Source organism: Sander lucioperca, chromosome 17 (genome assembly GCF_008315115.2).
Source record: "Sander lucioperca isolate FBNREF2018 chromosome 17, SLUC_FBN_1.2, whole genome shotgun sequence".
NCBI lineage: Eukaryota > Metazoa > Chordata > Actinopteri > Perciformes > Percidae > Sander > Sander lucioperca.
In genome coordinates this window covers 5,243,194-5,269,296 of record NC_050189.1, presented here as the reverse complement: position 1 = coordinate 5,269,296, position 26,103 = coordinate 5,243,194, and the positions used below count along the sequence as shown (strand labels likewise).

The 26,103-nt window shown below is 41.2% G+C and overlaps 3 protein-coding genes and 1 long non-coding RNA gene across 9 annotated transcripts in view; 2 read left to right on the top strand and 2 right to left on the bottom strand.

Annotated features, from left to right (window-relative positions):
• The window catches only part of poln (polymerase (DNA directed) nu), a 60,678-nt gene extending 40,477 nt beyond the window's left edge, over nt 1-20,201 (bottom strand). Inside the window, exons 1-13 of the mRNA XM_031289879.2 lie at nt 20,139-20,201; nt 14,756-14,960; nt 14,137-14,230; nt 13,379-13,738; nt 11,908-13,103; nt 10,677-10,795; nt 7,750-8,568; nt 7,331-7,500; nt 6,998-7,110; nt 6,266-6,402; nt 5,793-5,861; nt 5,631-5,691; nt 5,193-5,257 (exon numbers count right to left, since the gene is read on the bottom strand). Coding sequence (XP_031145739.2) covers nt 5,193-5,257; nt 5,631-5,691; nt 5,793-5,861; nt 6,266-6,402; nt 6,998-7,110; nt 7,331-7,500; nt 7,750-8,568; nt 10,677-10,795; nt 11,908-13,103; nt 13,379-13,738; nt 14,137-14,230; nt 14,756-14,888 — 3,336 coding nt within the window. The 5' untranslated portion in view covers nt 14,889-14,960; nt 20,139-20,201. The remainder of the gene's footprint in view (nt 1-5,192; nt 5,258-5,630; nt 5,692-5,792; nt 5,862-6,265; nt 6,403-6,997; nt 7,111-7,330; nt 7,501-7,749; nt 8,569-10,676; nt 10,796-11,907; nt 13,104-13,378; nt 13,739-14,136; nt 14,231-14,755; nt 14,961-20,138) is intronic.
• Nucleotides 6,609-25,034, top strand: LOC118493620. Its single transcript, XR_004895569.1, has 3 exons — nt 6,609-6,619; nt 8,492-8,495; nt 24,537-25,034. It is a non-coding gene; the product is annotated as an uncharacterized LOC118493620 (long non-coding RNA).
• Nucleotides 15,097-20,247, bottom strand: haus3 (HAUS augmin-like complex, subunit 3). Of its 4 annotated transcripts, XM_031289878.2 has the most exons (7): nt 20,135-20,247; nt 17,682-18,733; nt 17,341-17,550; nt 16,815-17,047; nt 16,307-16,541; nt 16,178-16,224; nt 15,677-15,767 (listed from the first exon to the last, which is right to left on the bottom strand). In XM_031289878.2, the coding sequence occupies exons 2-7, from the start codon at nt 18,708-18,710 to the stop codon at nt 15,761-15,763; spliced, it is 1,761 nt and encodes a 586-aa protein (XP_031145738.1). In that variant the 5' UTR covers nt 18,711-18,733; nt 20,135-20,247; the 3' UTR covers nt 15,677-15,760. The 4 variants fall into 4 exon arrangements, with proteins under 4 accessions (XP_031145734.1, XP_031145736.1, XP_031145737.1 ...); XM_031289874.2 differs by having other exon boundaries at nt 15,097-15,767; nt 16,178-16,541; XM_031289876.2 differs by lacking the exon at nt 16,178-16,224 and having other exon boundaries at nt 15,097-15,767; nt 16,256-16,541.
• On the top strand, nt 19,133-25,034 carry LOC116043292 (prostaglandin reductase 1). 3 transcript variants are annotated; one of them, XM_035994085.1, is made up of 9 exons: nt 19,133-19,150; nt 21,143-21,267; nt 21,466-21,511; nt 21,647-21,706; nt 22,298-22,465; nt 23,197-23,470; nt 23,658-23,763; nt 24,029-24,147; nt 24,318-25,034. In XM_035994085.1, exons 2-9 carry the CDS (start codon nt 21,162-21,164, stop codon nt 24,426-24,428), a joined length of 990 nt encoding a protein of 329 aa, XP_035849978.1. In that variant the 5' UTR covers nt 19,133-19,150; nt 21,143-21,161; the 3' UTR covers nt 24,429-25,034. The 3 variants fall into 3 exon arrangements, with proteins under 3 accessions (XP_035849978.1, XP_031145740.1, XP_031145741.1); XM_031289880.2 differs by lacking the exon at nt 19,133-19,150 and adding an exon at nt 20,279-20,410 and having other exon boundaries at nt 24,318-24,944; XM_031289881.2 differs by lacking the exon at nt 19,133-19,150 and adding an exon at nt 20,297-20,365 and having other exon boundaries at nt 24,318-24,944.
• Nucleotides 25,035-26,103: the final 1,069 nt, after the last annotated feature.

The window sequence follows — 26,103 nt, the reverse complement described above, 5'->3', positions numbered from 1 at the left end:
AGAGTTGTTGGTTAAGTGAACCCAAACATAGAACACAGACCAGGAATCAGATAAAGTTGAACAAGTTTATTGCAGGAGTGACTGAAGTTATTTGAGGAGAGAACACTGTTCATATGTGTAAGCCGCTTTCCGACCGGAGGGATTTTTGCAGTTCCTAGAACATACAATTTCTAGAACCCTTTTTTTCTCGTGTTCCGACTGGACCAATTTGGGGATTTTTAAGATCCTCTGGCCACAGTTCCTGTAACTCTTTCAGCTCCTACTTCAGGGCAGGGTCTTTTCCCTTTTCAGCAAAGGAACCTAGGTCAACAAGGGTTGGGTTTCCGTTACAGACAGACAACAACGGGACAATTTTAACATTTTTGCCATCTTATTCATCACTAAATTCACTTCTGACAACGTTTTAGGCGAGAAACCAACTGTTGAGATTTCGAATATAGGCAGTCTTGCGAAAATTGATGCCGAATTGACAATTTGTTTCAAGTTTGAGTTGAGAAGCTCCATGAAGTGAGGCGACAGCCAGCAGGCACCTGTCGGGGCCGCTAGCTCGTCGCTTGGCCAGTTATGCTCAGAGACCCCGCTGTAAGCTGGAGGTCTCTCAGACCGGTCTCGTAAATAAGAGGCTTTTATTTCGCCGTTGACGGTTCGTTTGTTTAAATATCAGAACACATGTCCATCATAAGATTAACGGGAACCTGTGGTTAACTGTCTTTTCGGAGTTAAACTCCACAAGCATGTCCTGCGGGCTTGACAAAACTCGCAGGCCAGCCGTCACTCACACACACAGTCACACACACACACACACACACACACACACACACACACACACACACACACACACACACACACACACACACACACACACACACACACATTGCCGTGCTTACATCACTCCCTTACCCCTCCTACCAGTTCCTATGGCCACTTGGCCAGTGCGAATGCAAATGGCAAAAACGGTTTTGGGGGAGAGTAGTTAGTAGATCTCTTTAGAAGTGGACTTTTCCTATAACTACGTTCCTGTAACTACTTGGTCAGAAAACGGCTTAAGATAGAACTTGTCTAGTTTCTCCTTCCTTTCAATGGCCAAAGGCAAATCACTCTGTTAATCTGTCTAATGCACACATCAGTCACACAGCAAGCTCATTAGGATCACACTCACAGACAAACTAACAACAAAAAGCATTAGCTAAAACTGTCACACACACACACACACTCACAAACATACACAAATTAGGAAGGAACAAATCCATATGTATATACTGTACAAGAACATACAGATGCAAACAACTACAAAAACACATATACACACACACACATTCTGCCACACACTAAGTCCTTAACACACACACACACACACACACACACACACACACACACACACACACACACACACACACACACACACACACACACACACACACACACACACACACACACACACACACACACACACACACACACACACACACACACACACACACACACACAGAGCCAGACAGGGTTTATTTAATGACTGCTGTGATAATCCAGTCAAATACAGAATGAACTTTGTCTCTCAGGATGGGCAACACAGACAGCATGATAAACTCAGTGAGAGAGAGGAAGTGAAGGGATGAAAACTCGTAAAAGGAGGGACAGGGGAAAAGAAAGCACGATCAAAAGAAAGGGAGAGAGAAAGGAGAGGCTGTGATGAAGGATAAAAGGCAAGAAAGATAGGAACTAAAAATGCTCATGGGAAAAAATGGAGGGAAAGAAAAAGAGACTGATAGAGGTGAGTGAAAGGTAGAGGCACTTTACAAAAACATATGAAGATGAAAAAGGAAGGCAGAGAAGCTAAGTGTGACAGACAGAAGTTAAAAGAATTCCTGCTCATTCAAAATACATCCTAAACATGAATATTTTAGTTTTTTACTACTGGTGTGACACCCACACACCAGCAGCTCATAACAAGTCTGACTGAAGTAGAAAACACTGCTTAACAACTTGACAGGCAAACTAGAAAATGAGGGAGAGAGAGAAACAGGGCCAAGTATAGATAAACAAAAGGGAGGGGAGAGGTGAGGTGGAGTGACGAAATGAGAACACACACAGAAAGCAGAAAATAAAAGGGTTCAAATAAGTTGAAATGTGATGCAAATACTTGAGTGGGTAAGTGGGATAAGAATAAGAGGAAACATTTGAGAAGATGAGAAAACTGTGGCAGGAATAGGTGAAGACTAGGCAACAGCAGGGAGTGCTGTGGCTGGACCTTGATAGAAAATGGTATTTGAAACAAACATACATCAGTCAGAGGAATGAGATTGTTACAGAAAGAACTAGACAAGATGATGGGCAGAGGCGGGAGAAGCAACAATGGCAGAAAGAGCAATGAAAGAGAGGAGGGTGGAGAGACAAGACAGATATAAAGAGAGAGAAAGTGGAGGAGCTGGCAGACATGTACCAAAATATGTACTTCTCTCTCTCTGTCTTAGCCCAGAGCAGGCTCCAGACTGCCTTATCTATATTGGATGCTAGCCCCTTAGTGTTGCACCCACCCACCCACGGTATGGCAGGAATCTAATATTGTAGGGCAATATTTAGGATTAATCATTGCATCAAAATGTAGACATTTCAGTTTGATCCTGACGTGATAGTTGTTTACAGAAGGATGTCTATCTCCCTCATTTGTCAAACTGAATTTTATTAATGCTGACTGAAAAGGCAAAAGAGCATGTGAGTGTGTTTGTAAGATGCAAGCTGACAGACAGGAGGGGTCCTCTGCTTGGTGTTCAGACAGGTGAACTTGACAGCTCCCAATAAAAAGAAATCCAACAAGACAGAGTGGGGACATGCGCTTACAGGCTTACAGGCACACATTACACACACACACACACACACACACACACACACACACACACACACACACACACATATATATATGTGTGTATATGTTTGTGTATGTTAGCAGGGGCAGACAGTGATGCTCCTTCCTGCAGCATAGCTTCCTGAAGGAAAAAGATAGACTCCATCCTATTTATAGTAACACAGCCAGCAAGATACGAAAAGACTATCTCTACACAACACCCCTGCTGGCACTTGCAAGCAGTTGTAATTGGGTTTGCGAGTGTGTGTTTGTCTATGACTGCCTGAAAACTGAATAGGAACATGTGTATTCCTAAGCATGCATGTGTCCACAACATCTGTATGTCTGTCTTTGTGTGTCCATAATCACTCTCAAATATGGTCTCCAGAACTGGTTTTTATCTGCATGCAAACAGGACAGGTCCCCAGAGGATGTCCACCCACCACATCACTAATCCTACCCAGAAGAAGAAAAGGATAAATTATATTTTTCTTTCCTTCTCAGGCTCTTGAGTTTTTTTTCCAGAGATCTCTCCTGTTTCTCGTATCCTCCCACTGTTTGGCTTCCATTTGTATTAATACAGCAGCTGTCTACCGCACTGTGGTTCAGCAGCCGGTCTTAAATGCAATCAGCTAAGAATGATGCAGTACAAATGTGAGCTGAATGAAGTTTCCAGGGGAGCGACTCCATTAAGTTTGTTTGAAACACATGGAAGCTGTTACATAAGACTCCGACACATTTTCCTTATTCATTGCATAATGCCTTTTAGGATTCGCCTTAATAACTTAGGGTTATTTCTATACAAACTCACTGAAATTAAAAGAAATTAATAAGAAATAGTTATTTCTGACTTAGAAAGGTACCACTTTTAAAACCCTTACAATGTCCTTTTTTGGTGTAGAACATTCTGATTGTCTCAAGATCCATTTTTGCACACCAAATTTTTTTAAAAGTCTGTCTTATTTTTTTAAAGAAATATACATAGAATACTGTTATACTAGCTAAAGCATTGACCCACTTTTATCTAAAAGTCCCTACCACCATAAAAATGAAATGGGAACAACAAGTCTTTTTTTATACTTGTTTGTTTCATCAGCAACAAACTCATCCCATCTCTGACATCTACAAGACCCGCATTCAGCGCATAGGTCTAAAAATTAGGGCTGTCAAAATAACGCGTTAATTTCGATTAATTAATCTGAGAAAAAATAACGCGTTAAAAAAAATAACGCTGATTAATTTATTCCAGCCGTTCTAGCCACCATTTGACTGTAAAATGAAGGAGGGAGACGAGAATGTGCTGCCTGGATCATTAATTGGAACATTTACTTGTAAAAATCTTCTTCCTGCCAACCCTGGCTACTGAAATCTGGTGCCACTGATATGTCTGCGCTTCTCTCTGTTGCTCTGAAACAGACGATACACAAACACCGCTGCACGTGACGCTAGTTAACACTATACTCGACAGCAGCTAACGTTAGCCTACCGCTAGCTAGTAGCTGGATTAAAAACTGTTAAAATGCTGACAGCTAACGCTAAACGGTGTAAAGTTTGACTGTGTTTTAGCCGTCGGAAATCATATCTTTCATCCACAGATGTATGTAATGTTTTATGAGGTGGGGGTTATGCAGGGTTTTAATGTATTTTTAAGACGTTTTTTTTTTTTACAGTTACAGTGGGGCAGATCGGGGTTGCTGCAGTATTTTACTTAAAGGTGCTGCAGGTAGGATTGCGAAGATCCAGGACTTAGCCAAAAAATTTGAAAATTGACAACTTCTCAGTCCCTCCCCCCTTTCCACTAAAGCTCAAAACTGTCTCCTAAGCCCCTCCCCCAACAAGGGAGAATGAATATGTGAGCCTGAGCAGTGACTGACACGCAATTAGACACCCCCCCTGGCCCTGCTTGGTGTATCTGAACAGGGAGCTGTGGATTTTTGCAAATCGCACTATAGGCTGTAGGTGATGCCAGAGGAGCCAGATTTTTTTTTTAAATTACCTGCTTCATGTAGTTCTACTGGAACATAGGGTCAGTTTCAGCAAATATGACAGAAAGTTAGTTTTAGAAGTCTTACCTACGGCACCTTTAAAACAAGGCAGTAAAAGAGAGGTGAATTTAATTACTTACAATTTGCCTGTCTATCTTTAAACACACTGAGCAGAATGTCTGGTGGGACATTAACATCAGCCATGAGGCAAATGTTGATGACTCCTGGCCATGAGAGATAAGTTTATCTACCCTGCCAGCAGCAAAATAAAAAACTTGTGTCTTCTGGACAAACTGTTCTGCTCTATTCATTAATAACATTATGGTATTGAATGTACCACAAAGGTTGTTGATTTTCTGCCTTACCCCCAGCAGGTCTGAAGTTCTCTTAAGAGCTTCTTTGTCCACATGTATGTGATGGCTCTCCATGGCTGAAACAACACAAGTATTTACTGCTCCACAGGACCTGATACAGTAATTTTGGCTACTACTATAATATATATAGAAACCGGATTTAAAGGTTAATTTGAAAAGAACGGGCCGTGTAAAACAATATGTATGCAGCTCTATTGATTGAATTAGAGCACTGACAATATGTTTAGTAATGCAATATTGTCTCTTAGTCACAGCCTAAACAAAAATTCCAAGTATGAAACAAAAACCAGCCAATACTGCATGCTTCCAATGCAGCCTAACACAAATGTGTTACAATTTACACTTTATAAGGGTGAAAAAAACTGAAAAGATTTATAGTATTTCATAAATATGTGCTTACTGTCTACTGGAAAAAAAAACTGTTCTCACCTGCCAAAACAGAGATCATGCTGAGTTCCATGTCGGAGTACAGCTCCCACAGCCCCTGGCTCTAGACACACAAAAAGTCAGCCAGGTGATGTGTTTTGTGTCTATACGGTATGTACAGGTGTGTGTGTGTGTGTGTGTGTGTGTGTGTGTGCATCAACTAACCTGTAGTTTAAAGCATAGCTTCATGTTAAGACAGTAGAGTGAATAGAGACCTGAGATGACCTGAGAAACCTGAGTGAGACAAACAGAGAAAAAAAGAGTAGGTGGGGAGGAACATACTCAGCTTGCTTTCTAAAAGATGATGTGGATTTACTTCTTGTGTTCAGGGAAGAATAGGCCGTCCAAGTACTAGGCAATGAGTGCTTAAATGGAGTATGAACTGTCTTCGATGCCTCTCTATCCTCTCAAGGACAGATTTCTAAATGTACATTCCAGCCACTGTCTATTGGTGGGGTGAAGTGTTGACTTGTGTCCCTCAACATATGACCACTAGACCACTGTGTCTCAGCATTAATCATGCTGTCCTTCAAAACACTGAAACCCCTACCAGCTCCAAGGATTTGTTCTGTAGGTCACCCTGATGCCTTAACAGGGAATTGTCCTACTTGGATCCATAAATTCACATCTTAACTAACCTTCTTGGTACCCAGGGCAGGTGTTGTATGGGGTCTTTTGCTGTGTTTACTGAGAAGGTCCGGGTAGCAGGAGGAGGGATTTGTAGGATCCAGAAGCCACCCTGACACCTGTGGGTCCTGGATATGGCAGCCTGCCACTGGAGAGAGAGTATGATATTGAGCAGTATGCAATATGCTGTACTGCAAACTGATGAGACATTGGCACCACATTTTGGAGATTACAGCACATCAATAAAACATACAAATGTGTACATATTTGTATTGTAACTTGTTAAAAATGTCTGATGCAGGAGTGGTTTGACAAGTGCCTGTGCTGTTCCTTTTCTTCTGTGAAAACTTATTACTGAAATCATTGTAATCAACGCAATTCAAGCTTTCTACAGCTGCTGTTGTTTGTGAACAATGAAACTACAAACATTCCACTGTATTGTGTTTTTGATTGTTGTATTTTCACAAAAATTGTTTGTGTCTGGGATGTTTTGGCTGATTATGTTGACAACAATGGAATAACGAAATATTGAGAAGAAACTACAAACTTTTAACAACCACCTTTCAAGCCTGAGTGTTTGATACATTTTGGTTGGACTATCACTTCAGCAAAGGACGTGACTTAAGTCCTTGATAAATGATGAGGGTGATGAAAGTAGTGTTTTGAAGTAAGAGTAAACAATTGAAACTGGATGTGTTTCTATGTGTGTATGTGCATTTATGAATGTATGTGGGTAGGGTTGCCTTGTTTCCAGCTGAGGTCTCGTCTGTAAAACTGCAGAGCTGTACGAAGCAAATCCTTGGCTTTATAGCACACCACCAGTTGGGATCCTGATAGCACCTGTAGCAATATATCTCTATGGAACACAGACAGAAACAGAAACACACACACACCTATGTACTTCTGTTTTAAAACTAAATAAGTATGACACTTTTTTGATGGATGCAAAAGCAAAAATGGACGTACTCTAAATGTACACTTGAAATTCACACATCATCATATACTCTCACTTCTCTCACTTCTCTCACACTCACACACACACACACACACACACACACACACACACACACACACACCTAGTAAAGAGCTCCTGGCTCTGGTGTTTGTGTTGCTGGGCCCATGCAGGTGTGTGCTCTAGTTTTAAGTAGACCAGACTGTCATTTGGCCCGAGCGTGTCCTCTGGTGTGCTGCGGTCAAGATTGTTCTTCATCAGTATGAGGAGGCCACACACTGCTTGAGTGAGCTTCTTTATCAAGGATCAAAGAGAGAGTTAACAATTAACGTAGCGGCTAAGCCACAAGAGTAAATGGTTTACACTAATCTTATAACAACTGGGACAGATACTTAGCACAAGGCAAAGCTAGAGTCTGTTCTCCTTTACAGATGCAAAGGAAAACTGAAACGGTCACTTAAAATGGTTAAATTTCACTTAGCAAATCATGATATCAAGTCTCTGAATTTTATCAGCTGCAAAAAATTGACCAGCTCTGCTTACCTGTTCTAGGTCTAACTGAGTTGTTCCATCTCGGTACACCAAGGTTAGCACCAGCGCCTTGGTCTTTCCCACCTTCTCAAGCATTTGCATCTTCTCGTCTGGGTTCATTTTACCAGAATCCTTTACTCTAGGATCAGACGTCAGGGCTGCAGTCAGACAGCCAGCTTTGGATTGGTTCTGGGGCTCATTACCATGAGCCTCCTCGTGGGATAACTTTGGCCCATTTATTCCCTGGTCAGGCCCACATTTGGCCCGTTTGAGTGGTTTGCAGGTCACAGAAGATGGGGTCTGTTTGGAAGTATTCCTAGCTGATTCAGGGCACCTTCCTTCCACTATACTCTGCCGGATTTGTCGAGTTTGCTTTGGGCCATATGTGTCTTTATGTACCCCCAACAATTTTCCTGTTTTATGTAAAGGACTGACTTCAGTCTGTGGTTTTGGGGTTACAGCTGGAAGTTCAGGGATAGAGGTCCCGGGCTTGGCTCTCTTCAGCTCATTTACCCCTATTTCCCCTGCCTTTTCTTGAGAGGAATAAGGAGGCTCCCATTTTGGAGGACGTCTGGTTAGGTAGATTTTAGGAGGGTCAGCATATTGTCGCTTAAGTACTTCAAGCTTCCTCTTTAAAGGGAAGGAGGGGATCAGGGGAGGATGACATGAATGAGTTTCCGATGTAGGTAGGTGGCGGTTTCCCAGTTTTTTGCTCGGTTTTGTGGTAGTTGAGATCAAGTCTTGTGCTGAGGAGTTTTGTCCAGCAGCAAAACTGCATGTTGAGGCCAGTATCTTGGTTGAGCTGATCCCTCTGGCATTTCCATTAGCAGCCTATACACCAGGTGAACAGTTTGCAGTCAGACAGGGACAACGGAAACAGAGAGAACAGGAGAGGCAAGAATAGATTTAGAAGCAATTATTTTGCAACATCAGAAGACAGAAGACTTATAAACACAATCGTTCTCACTGTCTGTGTTAGTTTGTTCCATAGAAAATCAATACATAACAGCAAATCTGTTTAGAAAAGTCAGCAGAATCACATCAGATGTTCTAGTTGCACATAATTATCACAGAGAACAATGCATGCCTTATCTAATTATTCATGTTTAGATCTAGTTGGATAATACAAAATGTGTGAAAGAGAATGAAAGCTGAGAAAGTAAACAGGTGAGCAGGTGGGTAAGCAAGACAAATTAAACAAAATGGGAAGCCGAGCAAGCAGGAAAAAGAAAAGGGAAGGATGTAAAAAGAGGACTGCTGCTCCCATTCAGACGTAAGCGCTGTGTCCCAGACAAAAACACAGACAGTCAAGACGCTGTTTGTCTGACCGTCTGCCTAAAGTAGTATCACTCACACTCGATAGCACTTGTTTATTTTTCATGAAGAGGGAAAAAAGCTTGTTTTGGCTAGATGACGATATTTTTACTCTATCCAATTAGATTTGAAAGGGTTCAATGAACTAATATGACAGATTACATGTGTAGGACATATATATGAATGTATGAAGTATATCTGCTGTATTTGTATGTAATGTAATACATAATATGTCACACAGTGAGTATCATACTGTATGTTAAGTCCTGTGATGGATGGGTGCAAGTGATTAAAATAAATAATAAATATGGCTTGATCTGATTGAAAAAGCATTTCAATTACCAAAATGTAAGTACAAACAGTATTGACACAAAACAGAAATGTTATGATCCCATAGAGGCCAGTGGAGAAGTGGGAGGATGAGAAAAAAGGTGAGAAACAAAAGTACAGAAATTTGAGTCCCATCTCCCAAAAGTACACCCTCACCCCCCTGTAACCTTCCCAGCATCTTTAAAACATCTCCATTATTCATACCCTTAACTCCCATCTCTATTCATGCAAAAGATCTGAGCGTGTGCACGTGTTATTTGAAATCTAGGTAAGAGATGTGAAGTTAGGTATTCTGAGGATTTTTGAAGACAATGTGTGAGTTAATGAATGCACACAATTCAGTCAGTCAGCACTGCAGTGGGCCTCGGCATGTAGGAATTCCTGTGATTCAGCTCCCAGAGGAGAGTCTTCCTCATTTCGCTGTAAACACAACCTTTTTTTCCTGCTGACAAAGTCATGAACCCCCCAAGGGTGCTGTGCTATAGGATATAGATAGAAAACCGAGGCAGGCCATGGCCCAAAGCCCAGTACTGGGTGGAGGAGAGTGTGAGAGAGTGAATGAGGGGAGAGAAAGAGAGAATGGATTGATGCTTCCTGCTTATTGTAGCAATACAGTGAAGACCTCTTTCTAACTCTCTTCTTCCCTTCCAGCCTCTCCCACTTTTCTCCCCTTCAATTCTCTCACTGCATCCTTCTTTATCACTGTCCCACATCATCCTTCCATCTCTCCACCTTCCTCCCTTTATAGTTGTTCCTCTTTGCTGCTCTCTCCTTTTCTGCCAATATATAACGTGGTCTACTTACTATTTTTTTTGGCTTTACGACCCATTGGGGAGCTATCACTTGTCAGCTTGCTGCAATACTGCCGACAGCACCCCGTTTCACACAAGCTAGATTGGTTTCTATGTGCATCGAGGAAATAGAAGCCTAATCCTTTTGAAAGCAGCTATTTAAATTTCAGGACTTTTTGGTGTGTTGCTGCTCTACACACTGTTGCCTCTGCTTACAGGGATTAAAGTGTGGGAGACAGATGACAACAGGGAAAAATAAGTATTTTGGAATAAAAAGACCATTAAACAACTCTTAGCAAGTGAGGGAAACAATTAAAGTGTCTAAGCAAAGGTGACTTTGTTTAAAAGACAAAACTATAAAACTTTGAATTTCACTCAAGATCTTCGCCTCATGTCCATCCATTTACGTATCTAAGGCAACCTTGCTTTATGTAAAATTGTAAAGTGTAGCTGTCATGTAATACAGTATTGGTAATATTACAGACTTGCTCTATGGAGACTCACTTGTATATTGCCATGGTGCTGGTGGTTCCCAAGGAGACAGGGAGCTCTGAACTCTAACCTTTTTGCCCTGAACTTCCGGGACAACGGTGTCATGGAACAACTTTCTCTACCCGAGTCCTCTAGAGGGGAGGAGGTAAAAGCATTTCTATCAGAACATCACTTTTCAGACAGATCAATGACCCCGCTCTGTTATGTAAGTATGGGTTGGACTAAGCACCTATGGGGGCTTACACAGTGTGTGCGTGAGACCTCAGCAGTGTGTGACAGGACAAGGTCAACACTATATATCCTGGCTAAGATCAAACTGACATTTTTTGTTACGACACTTGTTTGCGTATGTTGTTGAGTTTGTGTTTGTAGATGTGTATGCGTGTATGAGTTGACTCAGCATTGTCTCAGCAGCTGAGGCTCAAGCCACCTTCCTGCGGCTGTAATGTAAGCTGGCACACAACATCGCTCGTCAGTGCTGAGTGTCCTTAGCACTGCTCTGTCAGCGCCACTCCGATAAAAGAAAGATGGCTGAAAGCCACTGGCAAAAGTCTGACAAAACTTCAAATGCTTAACACCCCCAGTACTGTTTTGTCTAGGCTAGCAACTGGTACCAAAAACAGTCCCCACAATTTTAATTTGAGTCAGAGAACTGAACCGAGAATTGTAGCACTTGATTTTAAGTGTAGCTTTATAGGCTTTAATGCTGTAGTATGCTTTCTGGTTCCATTAATTAATCTGCTGCTCTAGGAAATAACGCAGCCCTAATATTTCGACTTCGACAATTTTAGTCAAAGCATTTTCGTTATTCTTTGAGTCTCTCTCCCCTTTAAATAGGTAGCAATAATACTCCTTGGGATGTTTAAAGAGACCCAATGGCTTAGTGGGTTCTTAGTGTGCCTAGTTGACGACAAAAAGTCATAGTTTGTATTGGAGAGCATTTACTCCTGCAGTTTTTTTGCTCTTACGTAGAAAAGTATTCTAGCACACTCTAGTGTTAATTAGTTGAACTACACATTAGTCACAAATTCATCACAGTGGTAAAAACATGACATTCATTATATTTTTTTTCTACCATCTCAGCCCCATCAACTACTCTCTGGCACAATAGTATTACATTTTATAACAACTTGGAAACTAATGACGGTGACCCAGACAAATGGAATATAAATACTTGAGATACATTTATAAGAATCACTTTATAGAAACTAAGATAAAACAGCATCACCAATCATGCACCTACCTGTAGATGTACTCCCATTTTCGCTGTCCACAGGTGGCATCACATACTCATTTCTGTCTTCCCCCCTCTCTCCTGGCTCATTGCCTCCTCCAGGTAACTCGTTAACCTCTTTATAATCTGTCTCACACTGGCTTTCTCTTATTTGGACATCAGAACAATGGTGCTGCTCTGTCTCAATTTTATCTTCAGTGTTTGAATCAATACCTGCACTGCTCTCTCTCTGCACTTCCAGACCAACCTCAATTACTTCTATTCCTTCCTCTGTGGTTCTCTCCAGGTTATCAGTAGTGGTGTCACCCAGGAACAATTTGGTGGCCTCACACTGCACCAGTGGGTTTTCTGTGTTGTCCTTCTCTGCTGTTTCAGTCACAGTCTGACACACAACCTGAGGGCTTTCAGCTTGGCAGTGGCCCCACTTGTGATCTCCCCTTTCTGAAGATACCAAGATCTTTTCTGGAGTGCCCAGAAGACATCCCACTGACATCTCTTTATCCTCAATGCTAGAGGAATGTTCAACTTTGATTTCATGTGTATTAACTATATAATCAAAGTCATTATGTTCTTTCTGCCCAGACTTTGCATCCTCAGAATAACAATGGAAGCTTTTGTCCATTTTACTTGTAAATACCAAATTCAAATTTCTCTCTAAACTAGTGTTCTCATTGGTTCCCAAGAACAGAAATCCTTGCATTTCATTGGCTGATCCTTTCTCATTTGGCAAGGGTGCATCCCAATGTCTTGTCTCTTGGCACGTTACTCCATCCTGCATTTCATGTCCTCGGTCTGACATTTGCACTTTACCTGCGCGCATGTTTTCAGAATCCACTACTTGCTGAACCTCTTCCTCTGACTGGTGATATAGTATGCCCCCATCTTCTTCTCCACTGACAACTTCTTCAGTGGGGTTGGATAGAAGTAGCTTCCACTTTGCTTGGCTGTCTGAACCTACAGCGTGGTCTAGCTTCTTTCTGGGGATATGCCAGCTCTCTGCATTTCTGTTTTCTTTCTGTGCACCTGATGTGTCATTATCTGTCTCTTCACTTGTTTTAAGGCAGGAAGAAACTTGGTGACAAGCCAAAGCAGGCTCAGCTTCATGGGTATTAGGGTAATTGGTTGGGGGGAACAAAGCCGTATCATGATCTTTCTTGTCTGGAGAAAGATTGTGGATGAAAGGTGGCCTGATTTCTTCAGTGGAGCTATGAAAGTAGAAGACAGAGTATGCTGTATTTATATTGCATGCTTTTTACTCACTAAACAAGCAACAGATTATTAATACATGCTAAACTTCAGACTGCTTTCATTTATGTTACCTAAAGTTATATATGTACTTAAAATGGGAAATGTCAAAGCGACAAAATATTCTCTTAACCACTGAAAACTTCAGAATATATGAAATACTCAAGCGTGTGCATACATACATTAACACTTTGATAACAAATAAAATACTGAACCCATTTTCCTCGCTACTAACCTTCTCCATGGTGTAGTTTGATGTTCATAAAGCATCTTTGGTATTTGGAAGGACAGGGTGTATTTGTCTCTATTGGAGAGAGATGCTGCCGTCTCCTCATGCTGAGTGAATGACAGAGCCTGACTGGACTGGCAAGCAGGGGGTTCGGAGTACTGTCTTTGGGAATAAACCTGTGAGCACCGATAATAGGCTTCAGTCTGAGACGTCTGCCTTTGACGTGAGGAATCCCAGCAGGAGGAGGCCTGGGATGACAGGGAGCAGTCTGGTGTCTGTGAGTACTGATAGCAGGCTGAGGTCTGAGAGCTCTGCCACTGGTTGGAGGCGTCATTGTAAGAAGTGGAAAAGGAGGGCACCTGGGGCCTGGACCATAACAGGAATTTCTTTTACTTTTTCTGTTTTACAGATGTATTAACTACATTAAAGATCAGAACATATTATAGCATCAATATATTAAATCAGGTCTCATATAACAGTAATACACATTTATTGTCTATTACAGAACAGTCCAACCCATACAATGGTTTAAAATCTAGTGTGATGTCCTTTTTTCCCTTGTTTATACTAATATACTGCACTAAACGGCTGGCAATTACTGTGCCATTGTGTTGGCCAAGAGGCTTTTGCACCAATCTGCTCAGGTTAATAATACATCTTTTTTTTTTAATAATACTGTAGAAATAAGATATTAATAAAATAGATATTCTAACATAAGTGCAAGTTTTCATGTATGCGCTTAGTTTTTACTTCATCCGACGTACCGGTCTGTGTCTCTCTCTTTGTTTTCTTGCTGACTCAAGCTCCAACTGCTCTGAGCCCACAGCTCCCTCTGGCTGCCATTATATCGCTCCTCTACTACACACACAACAAAAGAAGAAAACAAACTCTCTGGGAACTAAATATATTAAGCATTAAGTAACTTCTAAAACAGGATTTAAAGGCATTCTATGTAACTTTTCCCTCTTCGGTCCCCCTACAGGGACCGTTCCGGGGAGAAGTTACATAGTATGCCTTTAATACTGTTGAAACCAAGCTTGACAATTAAAGCAAATGTGGGTTTTGTCAAGCAATACTGTATGTCATTATGATTTATAAAGTCGGTATGCTTCATCGCAGATTTTTTGTTGTATTACTGAACTCCATAACATCTACATACAGTATTCTAAAGCAAGATTTGCTAAAATATTTTACAATCATTCAAAATGTTACTGAGCTACAATACCATTTTCTACTGGTTTCAACAATGCAATACAAAATTTGAGGAGAAAATATTCATCACAAAGAGGCTAAAACTGGGAAACAGAAAGTGAAAGAAACCTGGCTTCACTTGTCATAATATACTGCATACTTAAGATATTCTATGCTTGTGCTCTGACTGACTTTGCCTGCGATCGTAGGAGTAGTTGTGGTTGCGTCTGGCTGCATGTCCACTCTGGGCCCGCAGAACAACCAGGATCTTCTGTGCTGCCTGGGACAGAGGCCCTGAGTACAACCTGCTGCTAGACTGCTCCATCTCCTCCCTGTTAGAATGCCTGCTACTCTTTCGCTCTACCTGGGGATATCTGACTCTTCAACTGTCAATGGTCTAAACAGAACAAAGGGGGAGAGTAAGGTCAGTTACACACAGACCTGGTTTAAACCGGCATCTCAAAAACAAATCTAACCCTCCAGATATAGACTTCAATAATCTTAAATTTAAAAACAAAATTCACAACTAAACCTCCATAAAACAGAACATTCTCCTTTATTTATCTGATGACAAAAAGAAAACAAGGACATTTAAAACATCACAAGACACTAAATAACTTGATTAGTTTATGTAAAAATTGTTTAAAATAAAAACACTCAAATTAATCCCAATCATCATATAGGCAGTGCTGCTCCATATGCAATCAAACTTTTTCCCAAGTTGAGTGTTGTCCCAAAGATAAAAGAATCAAAGGATTGAACCCTGTCTCTTGCATAAACCAAGTGAAGGTGCAGATTTGGAGTAGGTTCAAACTAGTACACATTGTACCAGAGCAGGGCTTTCTTAGTAAACTTCGTCCATGGAAAGCAGTGTACTTCTAATATATCTTCAAGCTTTATAACACCGGTTGACTCCCTTAGCACAGAAACTCAACATTGAGGTTGAGCTGGCACTCCTTATTCATTGTGGCAGGCTTTACTGCTGCCCTCTCTTCGCAGCCATTTTGCCCTCCAGATCTTCCACTACTTTCTGCAGCAGCCGGGCATCCAAGTGGAAGTAGATGTACAACTCCCTCTCTCGCCTTAGGAGGGCATTGCGCTCCAGCTGAGAACGCTTGGCTTTAACTTCCCCCATGATTTCTTGCATTACATGCTGCAAACTCTGCAGCTGAGACTCTGCTCCCACAAGCTTCACCGTCAGCTCCTGTACAGACAAAGGAAGAGCGATGAGAAATGAACTAAGAAAAAAAGCAACAGGCTAAGTGAACACACATATTAATCAATAAAACATAACTAGTTATGCAAAAAAGGTAATTAAAAAAAAAGGTAATTAACTTACTTGCAAATATTTCGTTAACATCTCAAATAACAGACATAATGTGCCAATATAAAAGTACAATACAACACTGTTCCTGAAACTAAAGCTTGTGTCATGCAGCAAAGCAGTTCCTCCTGAAAGCCATTAGTCATGCAGTGCTTTTGTACCCGTGTCTTCTTATTAAAGTACTTGACATTGTGATATATGAGAAAACTGTGCAAAAGAAAAAACATATTGTGCTACCAGCTTCCCTCACCAATAGTGACGACTAGTAATTTCAAGCTCAACTGACTCACATTAAGGATTGCTTCTGAAATGCACTCTGCATAGTTGACCAAGATGACTGTGCAGAAAAGAAAAGGAAACAAACCCACCTGTGCATTAGGGCAGAGCAGCTCCTGGTCAGTGATGGCCGTTGGACGTACCTGCGGCCCTAAGACCAGCTGCTGGAGCTCTGTGTACATTGCCCTGTGGAGCGCCTCACAGTCGCCATAAAGACGAGCAGCTGTGTAGTACTGCTCACGGCCAGCACCAGCTAGAGCATCTCGGGTCACCTGAAGGTTGCCTGCAAGGTCACGAGCAGCGTGGTTCAATGCTTCATATGTCCGGAAAGGCTCTGATCGACCATGGTCTGAATCATGGTCAAGGATCTGGAGCAGCCTGAGGAAAGAGGAAGTATGTGAATAATCCTGATTTAGGTCTGCACATATTCTCATGCCAACTAACAGCCACTAGGGTGCAGTGAATGAATAAATGAGCCAGTTCATGCGTTTCCCCTAAGATAAAGACGAGGAGAATAAATTATTAGAATTCAATAAGGTATACTAGTATAGATAAAAAAGTTGACATTGACAAACACTTTTTTTTTTAAATGCTCTTAACGGTTTTAGCTCTGAAACTGGTCTACAGCACATACAGCTTTAGTCTTCTTACCTGCTGAAGGCTGCATCTTTGCAGCTGATGATAGGGTTGGGCCTGGGGTTGATGGCCAGGTCAGGGTGTGCTAGGGACTCAATTCTAAGGGTTGCCGTTTCACCTTCTTTTATCAGTCTGCTATTTACTTCTTCCAGCTGCTTAAGACAAATCATCCACCTCCTCAACTCCATCTCCTGACCCAGGAGCACCAGCTCAAAGGAAGCCTTCTGGCGGAGTAGGTAGTCTCGTACCTTGGAGAGGAAATTTACATTTGTTTTTACTATGGCTGTTGGTTTTATTTCATTCTACAATGTATAAGGCTGATGTTTGACACAGGGATCCAACTATGACTTTTATTAGTCATTAATTCTTAGTTTGCTAGATCTAATTAGTAAAAAGGTCACTTTTAAAACAAGATGACAAAGGTACAACAGTATTATGTTTCCAAGCACCTTGTCTAAGTAGCTTAAGCAAAGCTGATTGATGGCTAAACATGATCCCTGCTGAAAAACTGAGGGTGAAATGGGTGATATCACCAACTAACCTGATTCTGTCTGGAGGTGTAGTAGTCCTGTCTGGCTACTTGCAAAGCCAGGTCTCCCCTCACTACCGGCACATTAAGCAACCTGGCTGACTCTCTGAGGGCAGCAGGTACTGGTCCATGGAGCAGAGCCTCCAGCTCAGCCTCCACCGCCTGCAACTCCTTCCTGGAGACAACCTCACGGACTTGCAGTGAGGAGGACATGGATATGCTCTGGTAGAGTGAGGAGATAGATATGAAGGAGAGCTTAAGAAAGGAAGCATAAATAGTAATAACTGAAAACACTATGCCAACTGTGATACAGTTTGCATGAAATAATAAAACATGAAATATGTCTGATTTACCTTGGTATGAGAGGACTTCTCAGAGAGCCAGTCCAGTCCAGCCTTGACACTTTTCTCCTCTGCCATGGCCTGCATCAGTTGGTGCTGGGCCACAATATAAGACCACTGAAGTCTGGCCATCTCTGTCCTCCTGTGCTCCACCATTCGCGCCTCCCTCCCTCTCCCCTGGTGCTTGTTCTCTTCATCCTCTCCATCTTCACAAGAACTGAGGTCAAGGACCTGGAAGCGCTCAGAGCAAGAAGTCTCAACAATGTCAGAGATGCCCTGGAAGAAATGCTTCTGAGTAAAGGCAGTTAGTGTTTTAGTGTTGAGCTCCTCCTGGTGCAGGTAGGGATCCAAGGGCAGCTGAGAAAGGAGGACAGTGGGGCTTTTGGAGATAGAAGGATTTAATGGGGCCACAGGTTCTCCTTTTCCTTTTTGCTTGGCCTCTGGCTGAACTGGGAGGTACGAAGCAAGCTTTCTCACCTCATCCGTTAGGTTTTGTAATAGAGCGTTGGTGTCAGCATTCTCAGCTCTAATGGAAGCACTGGCCTCCTTTAGCTTACATGCAGCGCTCTCCCGCTCTTCACTAAGTCGTAGATCAACATCTGCACGAGAGGTGGCCACAACATGCAACCTGTTAAACCGATGTTGCTTCAGCTCTTTCTCTTTACGCAGTGCCTGGAGCTCTGCCTCCAAGTCCTCTATAGCCACATTCCCCTCAGCTGCAAACACAGCGGATGAAGACGAAGAAGAGGACCCCAAGATGTTTGCACTGCTCCCATCTGAAGGTCCAATGGTTTTAAGGAGCTCGCCCAAGGCTGCTTCATCCAGAAGTGGCTTGCCGGACTTACGTAGCTCCTGAAAAGCATGTGCCTCCTCCTTAGTGAGAACATTGCTCTGGTTAAGGGTCCGACAGACAAAGCGCAAGAAGTGAAGGTTCTCCGGGGCACAGTCAAACAGCCAGTCGAAGTCGGAGGCCTTCAATGATGATGCACCAGGATAACCTAGACGGCCCACAGCATCCACAAACTGGCTACCGTCTAACATGGTGGTTCAGCGCTCTGTGCCCCCTTGTTATTTTGGTAGTCAGTCAGCAAGCACAATGTGGATTGTGGAGAATTAGGTGAAGACCAACACAAAGAGAGTGAGAGTATATAATGCAAAGCATATACATCATGATCTCTTAAGATAAGAGACGTCCTGATTTGTATCAGGATCAGGGATAATTCAGGCACCCAAAAAAAGAGACTGTTTTCTGGTAATTTTGGAAGTAGTAGTTTGTGGTGCTGCTAAATTGCCATGTGTTTCTAATATATTGTCCACCCTATTTATATCAGTGAGGGTAGACTAAATATTAGAAAACACCACTCAGTCAGTATATGCAATATAACACATGCAATTCAACATCACCACAAATTGACCAGAGTTGAATCAACACCTCTCCAAAACAGCTTCAACAAAATATGAACATTATAACCTTCATCAAGGTAAGATTTATTGCAGGGTTGTTGAATTTCACTGATGTAGTCCAAACATTCTTGTCAGGACAGCTCAACAGTGACTCCTTTCTCAATGGATAATGCCACAAAACACTACAGGAAGTAGTATACAAACCATTACAGGAAACCATAGATATAGCTAGCTATATATATATGACAGAAACCCATTAAAGAAAAGCTGTGATGTAGGTAGTACTTTCTTAATGCGAGCTATCAAACATGATATGAATGTGAGCTTTGAAGTTAACAGTTATGCTGGATAAACAGGACGAGGCTCACCCAGCTTTTGGCACATTTTACTGTGTATTGATAACTTTTAAATTTTAATCAGCATGGATAATAATCGGTTAACGTTAAGCTAAGTAAAGTTATATTGTATAAGTTAATAACCGTATAATTAATATACCGTATAGCCTCTAACATTATATTATCTTTCAAGTTTCAACTCCAACTTAACATCACTAACGTTAGCTAAGCTCTTCTTTATCACAAACAACGTTACAGTAACAACGTACTATAGCTATTTTCAAACGCCTCTGAATCTTTCTCACAAGCTAACGTTAAGTTACTGCATAGATATAGCTATACAAGTTACTGCAGTCGCTTGCTAAGAAAAACGTAACGTTACATTCCTAACATTAACGTTAATTAGTTGTCGGTGTTTTAGCAAATACCTTGAAACGAAACGAGGCAAATATTCGCTTCTGTCATCTGGTAGAGGTAAGCTGCCCTCCTCGTATGATTAACGTTAGCATGCAGATCCGTGACAAAGGTTAGCTAGCTTAATTTTGGCTTGCGGTAAAGTTAACACTCACTAGCCAGCAAAATAGCTTGAAAGTAGTTAACGTTATAGCTAGCCTGCTAACTACCATGCCACTTCAACAAGCAGTTACGTCGAAAGCAATGTGTTTCGTATATTATCTGACAGACAAAAGTAAAATGTATAAAACAATTATCACTCCAATAACTTACTTACAATTCAGGAACTCCGTTTGATTAGCATACCATCCTAGCTAATTATCCCGCGCGCCAAACATCCAAACTGACGGCACGTCGACACGCAGGAACGACGTGACGTTCTACGTCATACGTTGGAGGCAGCGTTTACCTTCCATTCCAACCAATAAGTTCAGAAGCCTGCCTCCTGCCTTCTCTCCTCTCAACTGTTCAACAACCCGCCGGTGCTGCCTGCTGCTGTCCTCAGTGAGTTCACGGCTTTTGCTATTTCTTTGTGGATAACGACAATTGGTAGGTGATATGGACAACGTTGATAGAGATGTATGTAATGTAACATACTCAAACGAACTAGATTACCTGCTTATAGGAGAGGGGGCATTAGTAAACATTAAGCAGATTGGGAGTTCACTTCTCTCTTATGAGCTTGTAAGTTTATGCTGTTTGCTTTTTCGAACTAAGGTTAATAACTAATGTTATCTTACTGGTTGTTATATGTAACGTTAACGTTATACTATCACATAGTTAATTTTAACGTCACACATGTACGATCACTGCCGTCTTCTTTCAACCGTATTAAGAGCAAAATCTTTCCCGGAAAGGAATCATTCCAAGCTAATATCAACTCATCGATGTGCTTGAGTTGTAAGTTCACGTTATTATTAAAGAATATTTGGTGAAGGTGAATAAATTACTCTTTAATTGCGGTTTTGCATAGCCGATTTGGGACGTACCAATTAACAATGCACATGCAACCATTACAGCTTCTGTGTACGGATACCAGGATACTGCAATCTAACCCTCTCATACCTAATGAGTTTAATTGTCTTTTATGAAGTTTTGGTTTTTGGCATCATGATTCAAGTAGGCTTTTAAAGAATTATTATAGCTTTTACTTGAATTCACTTATTAGTAACTGAGTAGTACATCTAACATGTCTTGTGTTTTGCACAGCGCCGGGAATGGGATCACTGCACCAAATGTTACTGTCAGTTTCATTTCAAACAACTGCTTTATCTCTCACAGCTGCCCCAAACAAATAATCATGGTCCAAGCCAAGACGTGGATCCTTACCAAGCACTTTGACGGCTTCCCGAAGGACAGCGACTTTGAGCTTAAGGTGGAGGAGCTTTCTGCACCCAAAGATGGGGGTAAGATGATTTTTCTCTCTTTATTCTCTCTACTTAAGCTTGAAGAATAGTGCACACTCTGTCTTCTTTTTTCAAACAATAATCCCCAAGCACTTTAAATGAGTCAGTATTTACTTGATTGAGTCACATACAGAAGAGGAAAACAATCTGTTCAAGTGTACACTTGTTTTGCACTGATGTCTCTTTTTTTTGTTTCAGAGGTGCTTTTGGAAGCAGTGTTTCTCAGTGTTGACCCATACATGAGGTGAGGGGAGAGCAGGTCCGGCATCTGAAAAAACATTCTAAATTATAATTGTTGCTAACACTCCGTTTTAACAAATCATTCATTAATCCAAAAATGCATATACAATGTAATGCAATGCACTGTTTGTCTCTCCAGGCCATTCAGTAGGGTTCGCATGAATGAAGGCGATGTGATGATTGGAACTCAAGTGGCCAAGTAAAGAACACAAACACACACACACACACACACACACACACACACACACACAGGAATGTCTTTAATCTGTGTATGTACCGTGCATGCCCCAATGTTTACTGAAACAGAACCCGTCCTGCACCTGCTATTAATTACTGAACCCTTTGATTCACAGTGACTGAAAAGCAAAAGCGCACAATTGAAATGTTCTTGGCTAAGTGTTCAGACACTCAATCAGTTTCAGTGGAAATGTCTTTTATGATAAACATGTATAACAAATTACTCAGTGACCAAACTTTCCAAACAACCTCAAAATAATCTGTTTAAAACACATGTTATGTATTATCTTTACACTGTTGTGAAGCAAAGTGCATAAAACTCATCTGCCACATGGTTTGACATCATACAGTCATCTAGGATACCACAACACACTTAAATATCAAAAAACTTTTTAAGGAACTTTTTCATTTTCTATTTAATCTGGTGTTTAGTTAGCAACTTTAAATGAGCTCAGTGATGCCATGGACTGAAGTTGGAACAAGTAAGACATATTCATTGACAGGACTTCTTTCTTCTGCTTTTGTGTTGTTGTTTTTTTTTTCTTTTCTGTAGAGTGATTCAAAGTAATAACCCAGCATTTCCTGTGGGAAGCCATGTTGTTGGTCGTTGTGGCTGGAGAACCCACACAGTCTGTGATGGGACAGACCTCATTCCAGTCATGCCTGACTGGCCGCAAGACGTCTCGTTGTCCCTGGCTCTGGGGGGCATCGGCATGCCAGGGTAAGGCAGAGGTTGCCTTTATAGGTAGAAATAGAATGCAGAGGAGTTATATGTGGCAACCCAGGCTTTCAAAAGTAAAAATGCAATACTTTTCCTCTAAGACAATTTACTGTGACTTTTTGTTTTTCCAACTTTTACAACAACATGATGGACATGAAGCTGCCTGAGCTGAATCATCAGTACAAATTAATTTTGATTTACATATTCAAATATAAGTTAAAGATGCAAGACATAACATCTTACAGGAAAGATAAAAGAAGTCAGCTTTATATGTAAATAGCAGTGGGATAAGAAACTCAGCTTGGTAGCTAAAAGTAGAAGGTAGGCTTGGGCTACTCCCATGTGTGAACTACTATGCAGAAAAAGAATACCTTATCCTCCCTGAGTAAGTGTTAGATAAGACTGCTTATCTGGAAAAGGTATTGCCATTTCCCTGCTTATGTTTGAGGCCAGTAAAAGGGAGAGAGAGTTGTTTCTTAGCTATTTTAAAGACCCTCAGCAGAACAGCTGAGTTTTGTCTTTTTTTGAGAAAATAAACTGTTAAGGCTCCAGATGTTTTGTCCTGCTGGGGAGTTGAAGTCATCTTCTGATTACCTTGGTATGGAAGCATTTATAAAGAGTTTACATAATGAAGGTCAAAGAGGCTGCTCTGTGGAACTAAAGGAAAAACAGACCCTCCCAGTTTCAGGTTTTTGTAATTAGTGGAATATACTCTTTCTTGTTCTCTCCAGACTGACAGCTCTGTACGGGATAGAAGAAGTCTTAGGACTCCAGAAGGGTGAGACCCTGCTGGTGAATGCTGCAGCCGGGGCAGTGGGATCCATGGTGGGCCAGATTGCAAAGATCAAGGGCTGTAAAGTGGTGGGTTCAGCAGGGTCTGATGCCAAGGTGGCTTTCCTCAAAGATCTGGGCTTCGATGAGGCCTTCAACTACAAGACTGTTGGTTCCCTGGAGGAGGCACTGAAGAAGGCTTCTCCAGAAGGATATGACTGTTTCTTTGAAAATGTAAGCAATGGTGGTGTAGCTCCAAGCCCGTAAAGTGTCCTTGAGCACTTCATATTTATGCTCTCCTTTCTCTGTTTGGCTAATGTGGATGATCGAGTTTTCCAGCTTACTTTAACACTGTCAGCTAAATGTTTAAAACTTAATTATTGCTATTTTTACTGGTTTAACTGACACTTCTTCATTCGAGGTGGGAGGCCCTTTTTCAAGCGTTGCGATACAGCAAATGAAGAACTTTGGAAGAATAGCTGTGTGTGGAGCTATTTCCACATATAATGACACCACACCCCAAACAGGTGTGTACTTCCCTACTTTCATTTTCTATATCAATATTCCTGGTAATGTCTCTGCTTTAACTTGAAACCTGCTTTAAAAAAAATGAAATGGTTATTCCCCCCTTAACAACTTCACATGTTCAGGTGATTTTGCGTCTTTTTCACTAGAGGGCGACACTGTGCTACTGAAATGTTGGATGAAATGTACAAACTGTAGATTGTAGATGTACAGACTTTGTTTCCTTGTGCTACCATTGAAAGTTTTTTCTTCAACCATCTCTCTTAGGCCCATACCCCCACCTGACCATGATCTTCAAGCAGCTTAAGATGGAGGGCTTCATGCAGAGCAGGTGGGAGCACAAGCACCCCGAGTCCCTTAAGAGGCTGATAGGATGGTTGAAAGAGGTTAGTGACTGGAACCAATTTATCATGATGCTGGATCCAAATCATCAGATTTTTTTTTTTTTTTGTGTGTGTGTCTTTAGTAAAGATGTAATCTCAATTAGTAGGGTTGCCCATGTGTCTGCTTCTGTGTCATTTTGGGATTTATTTATTTGTTTATTCTGCATCTGCAGGGCAAACTGCAGTGTCGGGAGCACATCACAAAAGGCTTTGAAAAGATGCCAGCTGCTTTCATGGGGATACTGCAGGGAGAAAACATCGGCAAGGCTGTTGTCGCAGTCTGATGTGGAAAGCGAGATCAATGGAGAAGAATCCATATTATTAATACCTGACACATTATTACAGAATTCATACATGAAGGAAGCATTAGTTCAGAATTCATTGTTAGAGAGTTAAGTTTTTAGATGGTTTTATTAAACTGCAACATCTGCTAGGTTTGGATTTTCATTCATGGTAAGGCACATTTTTTGGTAATGCATTTAAAGAATAAAGAGAGATGGACAAGTTACTTTAAAGAATCCGGTTTGGAAGCACAAATCTTAGCATTTATTCCTCATGTGCCACTACATGGTAGCAAACTAGTTGCACTTACTGAATTTTTAGTTTAGTGAATTAGTTTTTAACCACCATCCAGATAATTGAGTATACAGAACATCGTTTGGGAGACATCAGACTACTGTGGGAAATCGGCAAGGCATGAGAAGAGCGTTTTACTCTATGAGGTCGACACGAGATTGTCGGTCTTTTATGCCAGCAAGTACCTGAATGAGATGTGTAGATCTGCTGCTGATACATTCATACGTTACTCACTGTAACATAATTAACCATGTGCTTTGTATTTAGCGAGAGCTTTTGTATAAGTAATAAAATTCAGCGTATTTATTTTCAAATTTTCTGTTAACATATTTCACTTATGTTGGGCTTTATACGGCAGACTGTGGGTATCTATATAGTATTAATTTATGCATGGCCTGAGAACAGGAAAGAAAGCTATTTAAGATGTGTTCTCTTTTCAATCCTAAAAATGAGTGAAATCTAGATGATAGAGCAGACACTGTTAGCCTTCTACTGCAAATACAGCTTTTTGTTTGATCAGGAACGATCATTAAATGTATTTTTAGACAATAATTTGAATTTCATAAGGTTGTGGTGGGGATGAGAGCCCCAGCTCCATGGTTACATAGGATGCTGTTAGTCCAGTAGAATAGCACAAGGTTTACCCACTTTGGTGTAGAAATGTGGAGTTGACATACCTCCAAGGGTATGACTTTTTTTTTATGCCTTATACGGACCCAGGCCCCTATAGCCCAATCCCAAAATTGCACTTACCACTAACGACGCTCTGGTGCAGAGCTTAATGCTCAAATGATCAAAATAATGTTATTGTGATGCTGGAAAATTGTTTGATGTCCACCAAAAAATACAGGGAGTTAAAAAAAATCTCATAGGGACAAAATATTACTGGTCTGTGGTCTAATATCTAAGCTTTTTTTGTGAGCATACATCAAGCACATTAAAAGCTACACTGTATGCCAAGTGACAAGTCTCACTACTGGTTGAGGGATTGACTGGGGGCACAGCACATATTTTGCTCAGCTTGATGAAGCAGGCAGGTATGCAAATGTTTATGCGTCTATACCAAAGTGGGCGAGATTTTACTTTGAAGAAGAAATCCTTAAAATCTAGTGTCTAGAAATCTAAACGTATCAAAATATTAGGTTCAGTTTTATAAATTTAGTTGGTGTAAAGGCAACATCAAATTCAAATCCCAGCTTGTTGGAAATAACCGAATTGTTAATACTAGCTTAGATCACATATTTGGAAATAGTTACGCAAAACAAACTTGAAGGTTAAAAGAATGGAGGGGGAGGGGGGGATGACGTAAGACCGGTAAATCACGTACGGGATTTCTACACTGGAATTGAGCTGCGCTGACTCAGTCGTTTACGGTAAAACAAG

Bases quoted from the DNA above. Each gene is read 5' to 3' on its own strand.
- haus3 (XM_031289874.2), bottom strand. From the start codon at position 18,710: ATGTTAGACGGTAGCCAGTTTGTGGATGCTGTGGGCCGTCTAGGTTAT. The intron at 16,542-16,814 runs GTAAGAAGACTA...CTCTTTCCTCAG, and splicing joins AAAGATGCAGCCTTCAGCAG to GCTGCTCCAGATCCTTGACC. The intron at 15,768-16,177 runs GTGAGTCAGTTG...TTGTCTGTACAG, and splicing joins TTTCAGAAGCAATCCTTAAT to GAGCTGACGGTGAAGCTTGT.
- LOC116043292 (XM_035994085.1), top strand. From the start codon at position 21,162: ATGGTCCAAGCCAAGACGTGGATCCTTACCAAGCACTTTGACGGCTTC. The intron at 22,466-23,196 runs GTAAGGCAGAGG...TGTTCTCTCCAG, and splicing joins GGGGGCATCGGCATGCCAGG to ACTGACAGCTCTGTACGGGA. The intron at 23,764-24,028 runs GTGTGTACTTCC...CATCTCTCTTAG, and splicing joins TGACACCACACCCCAAACAG to GCCCATACCCCCACCTGACC.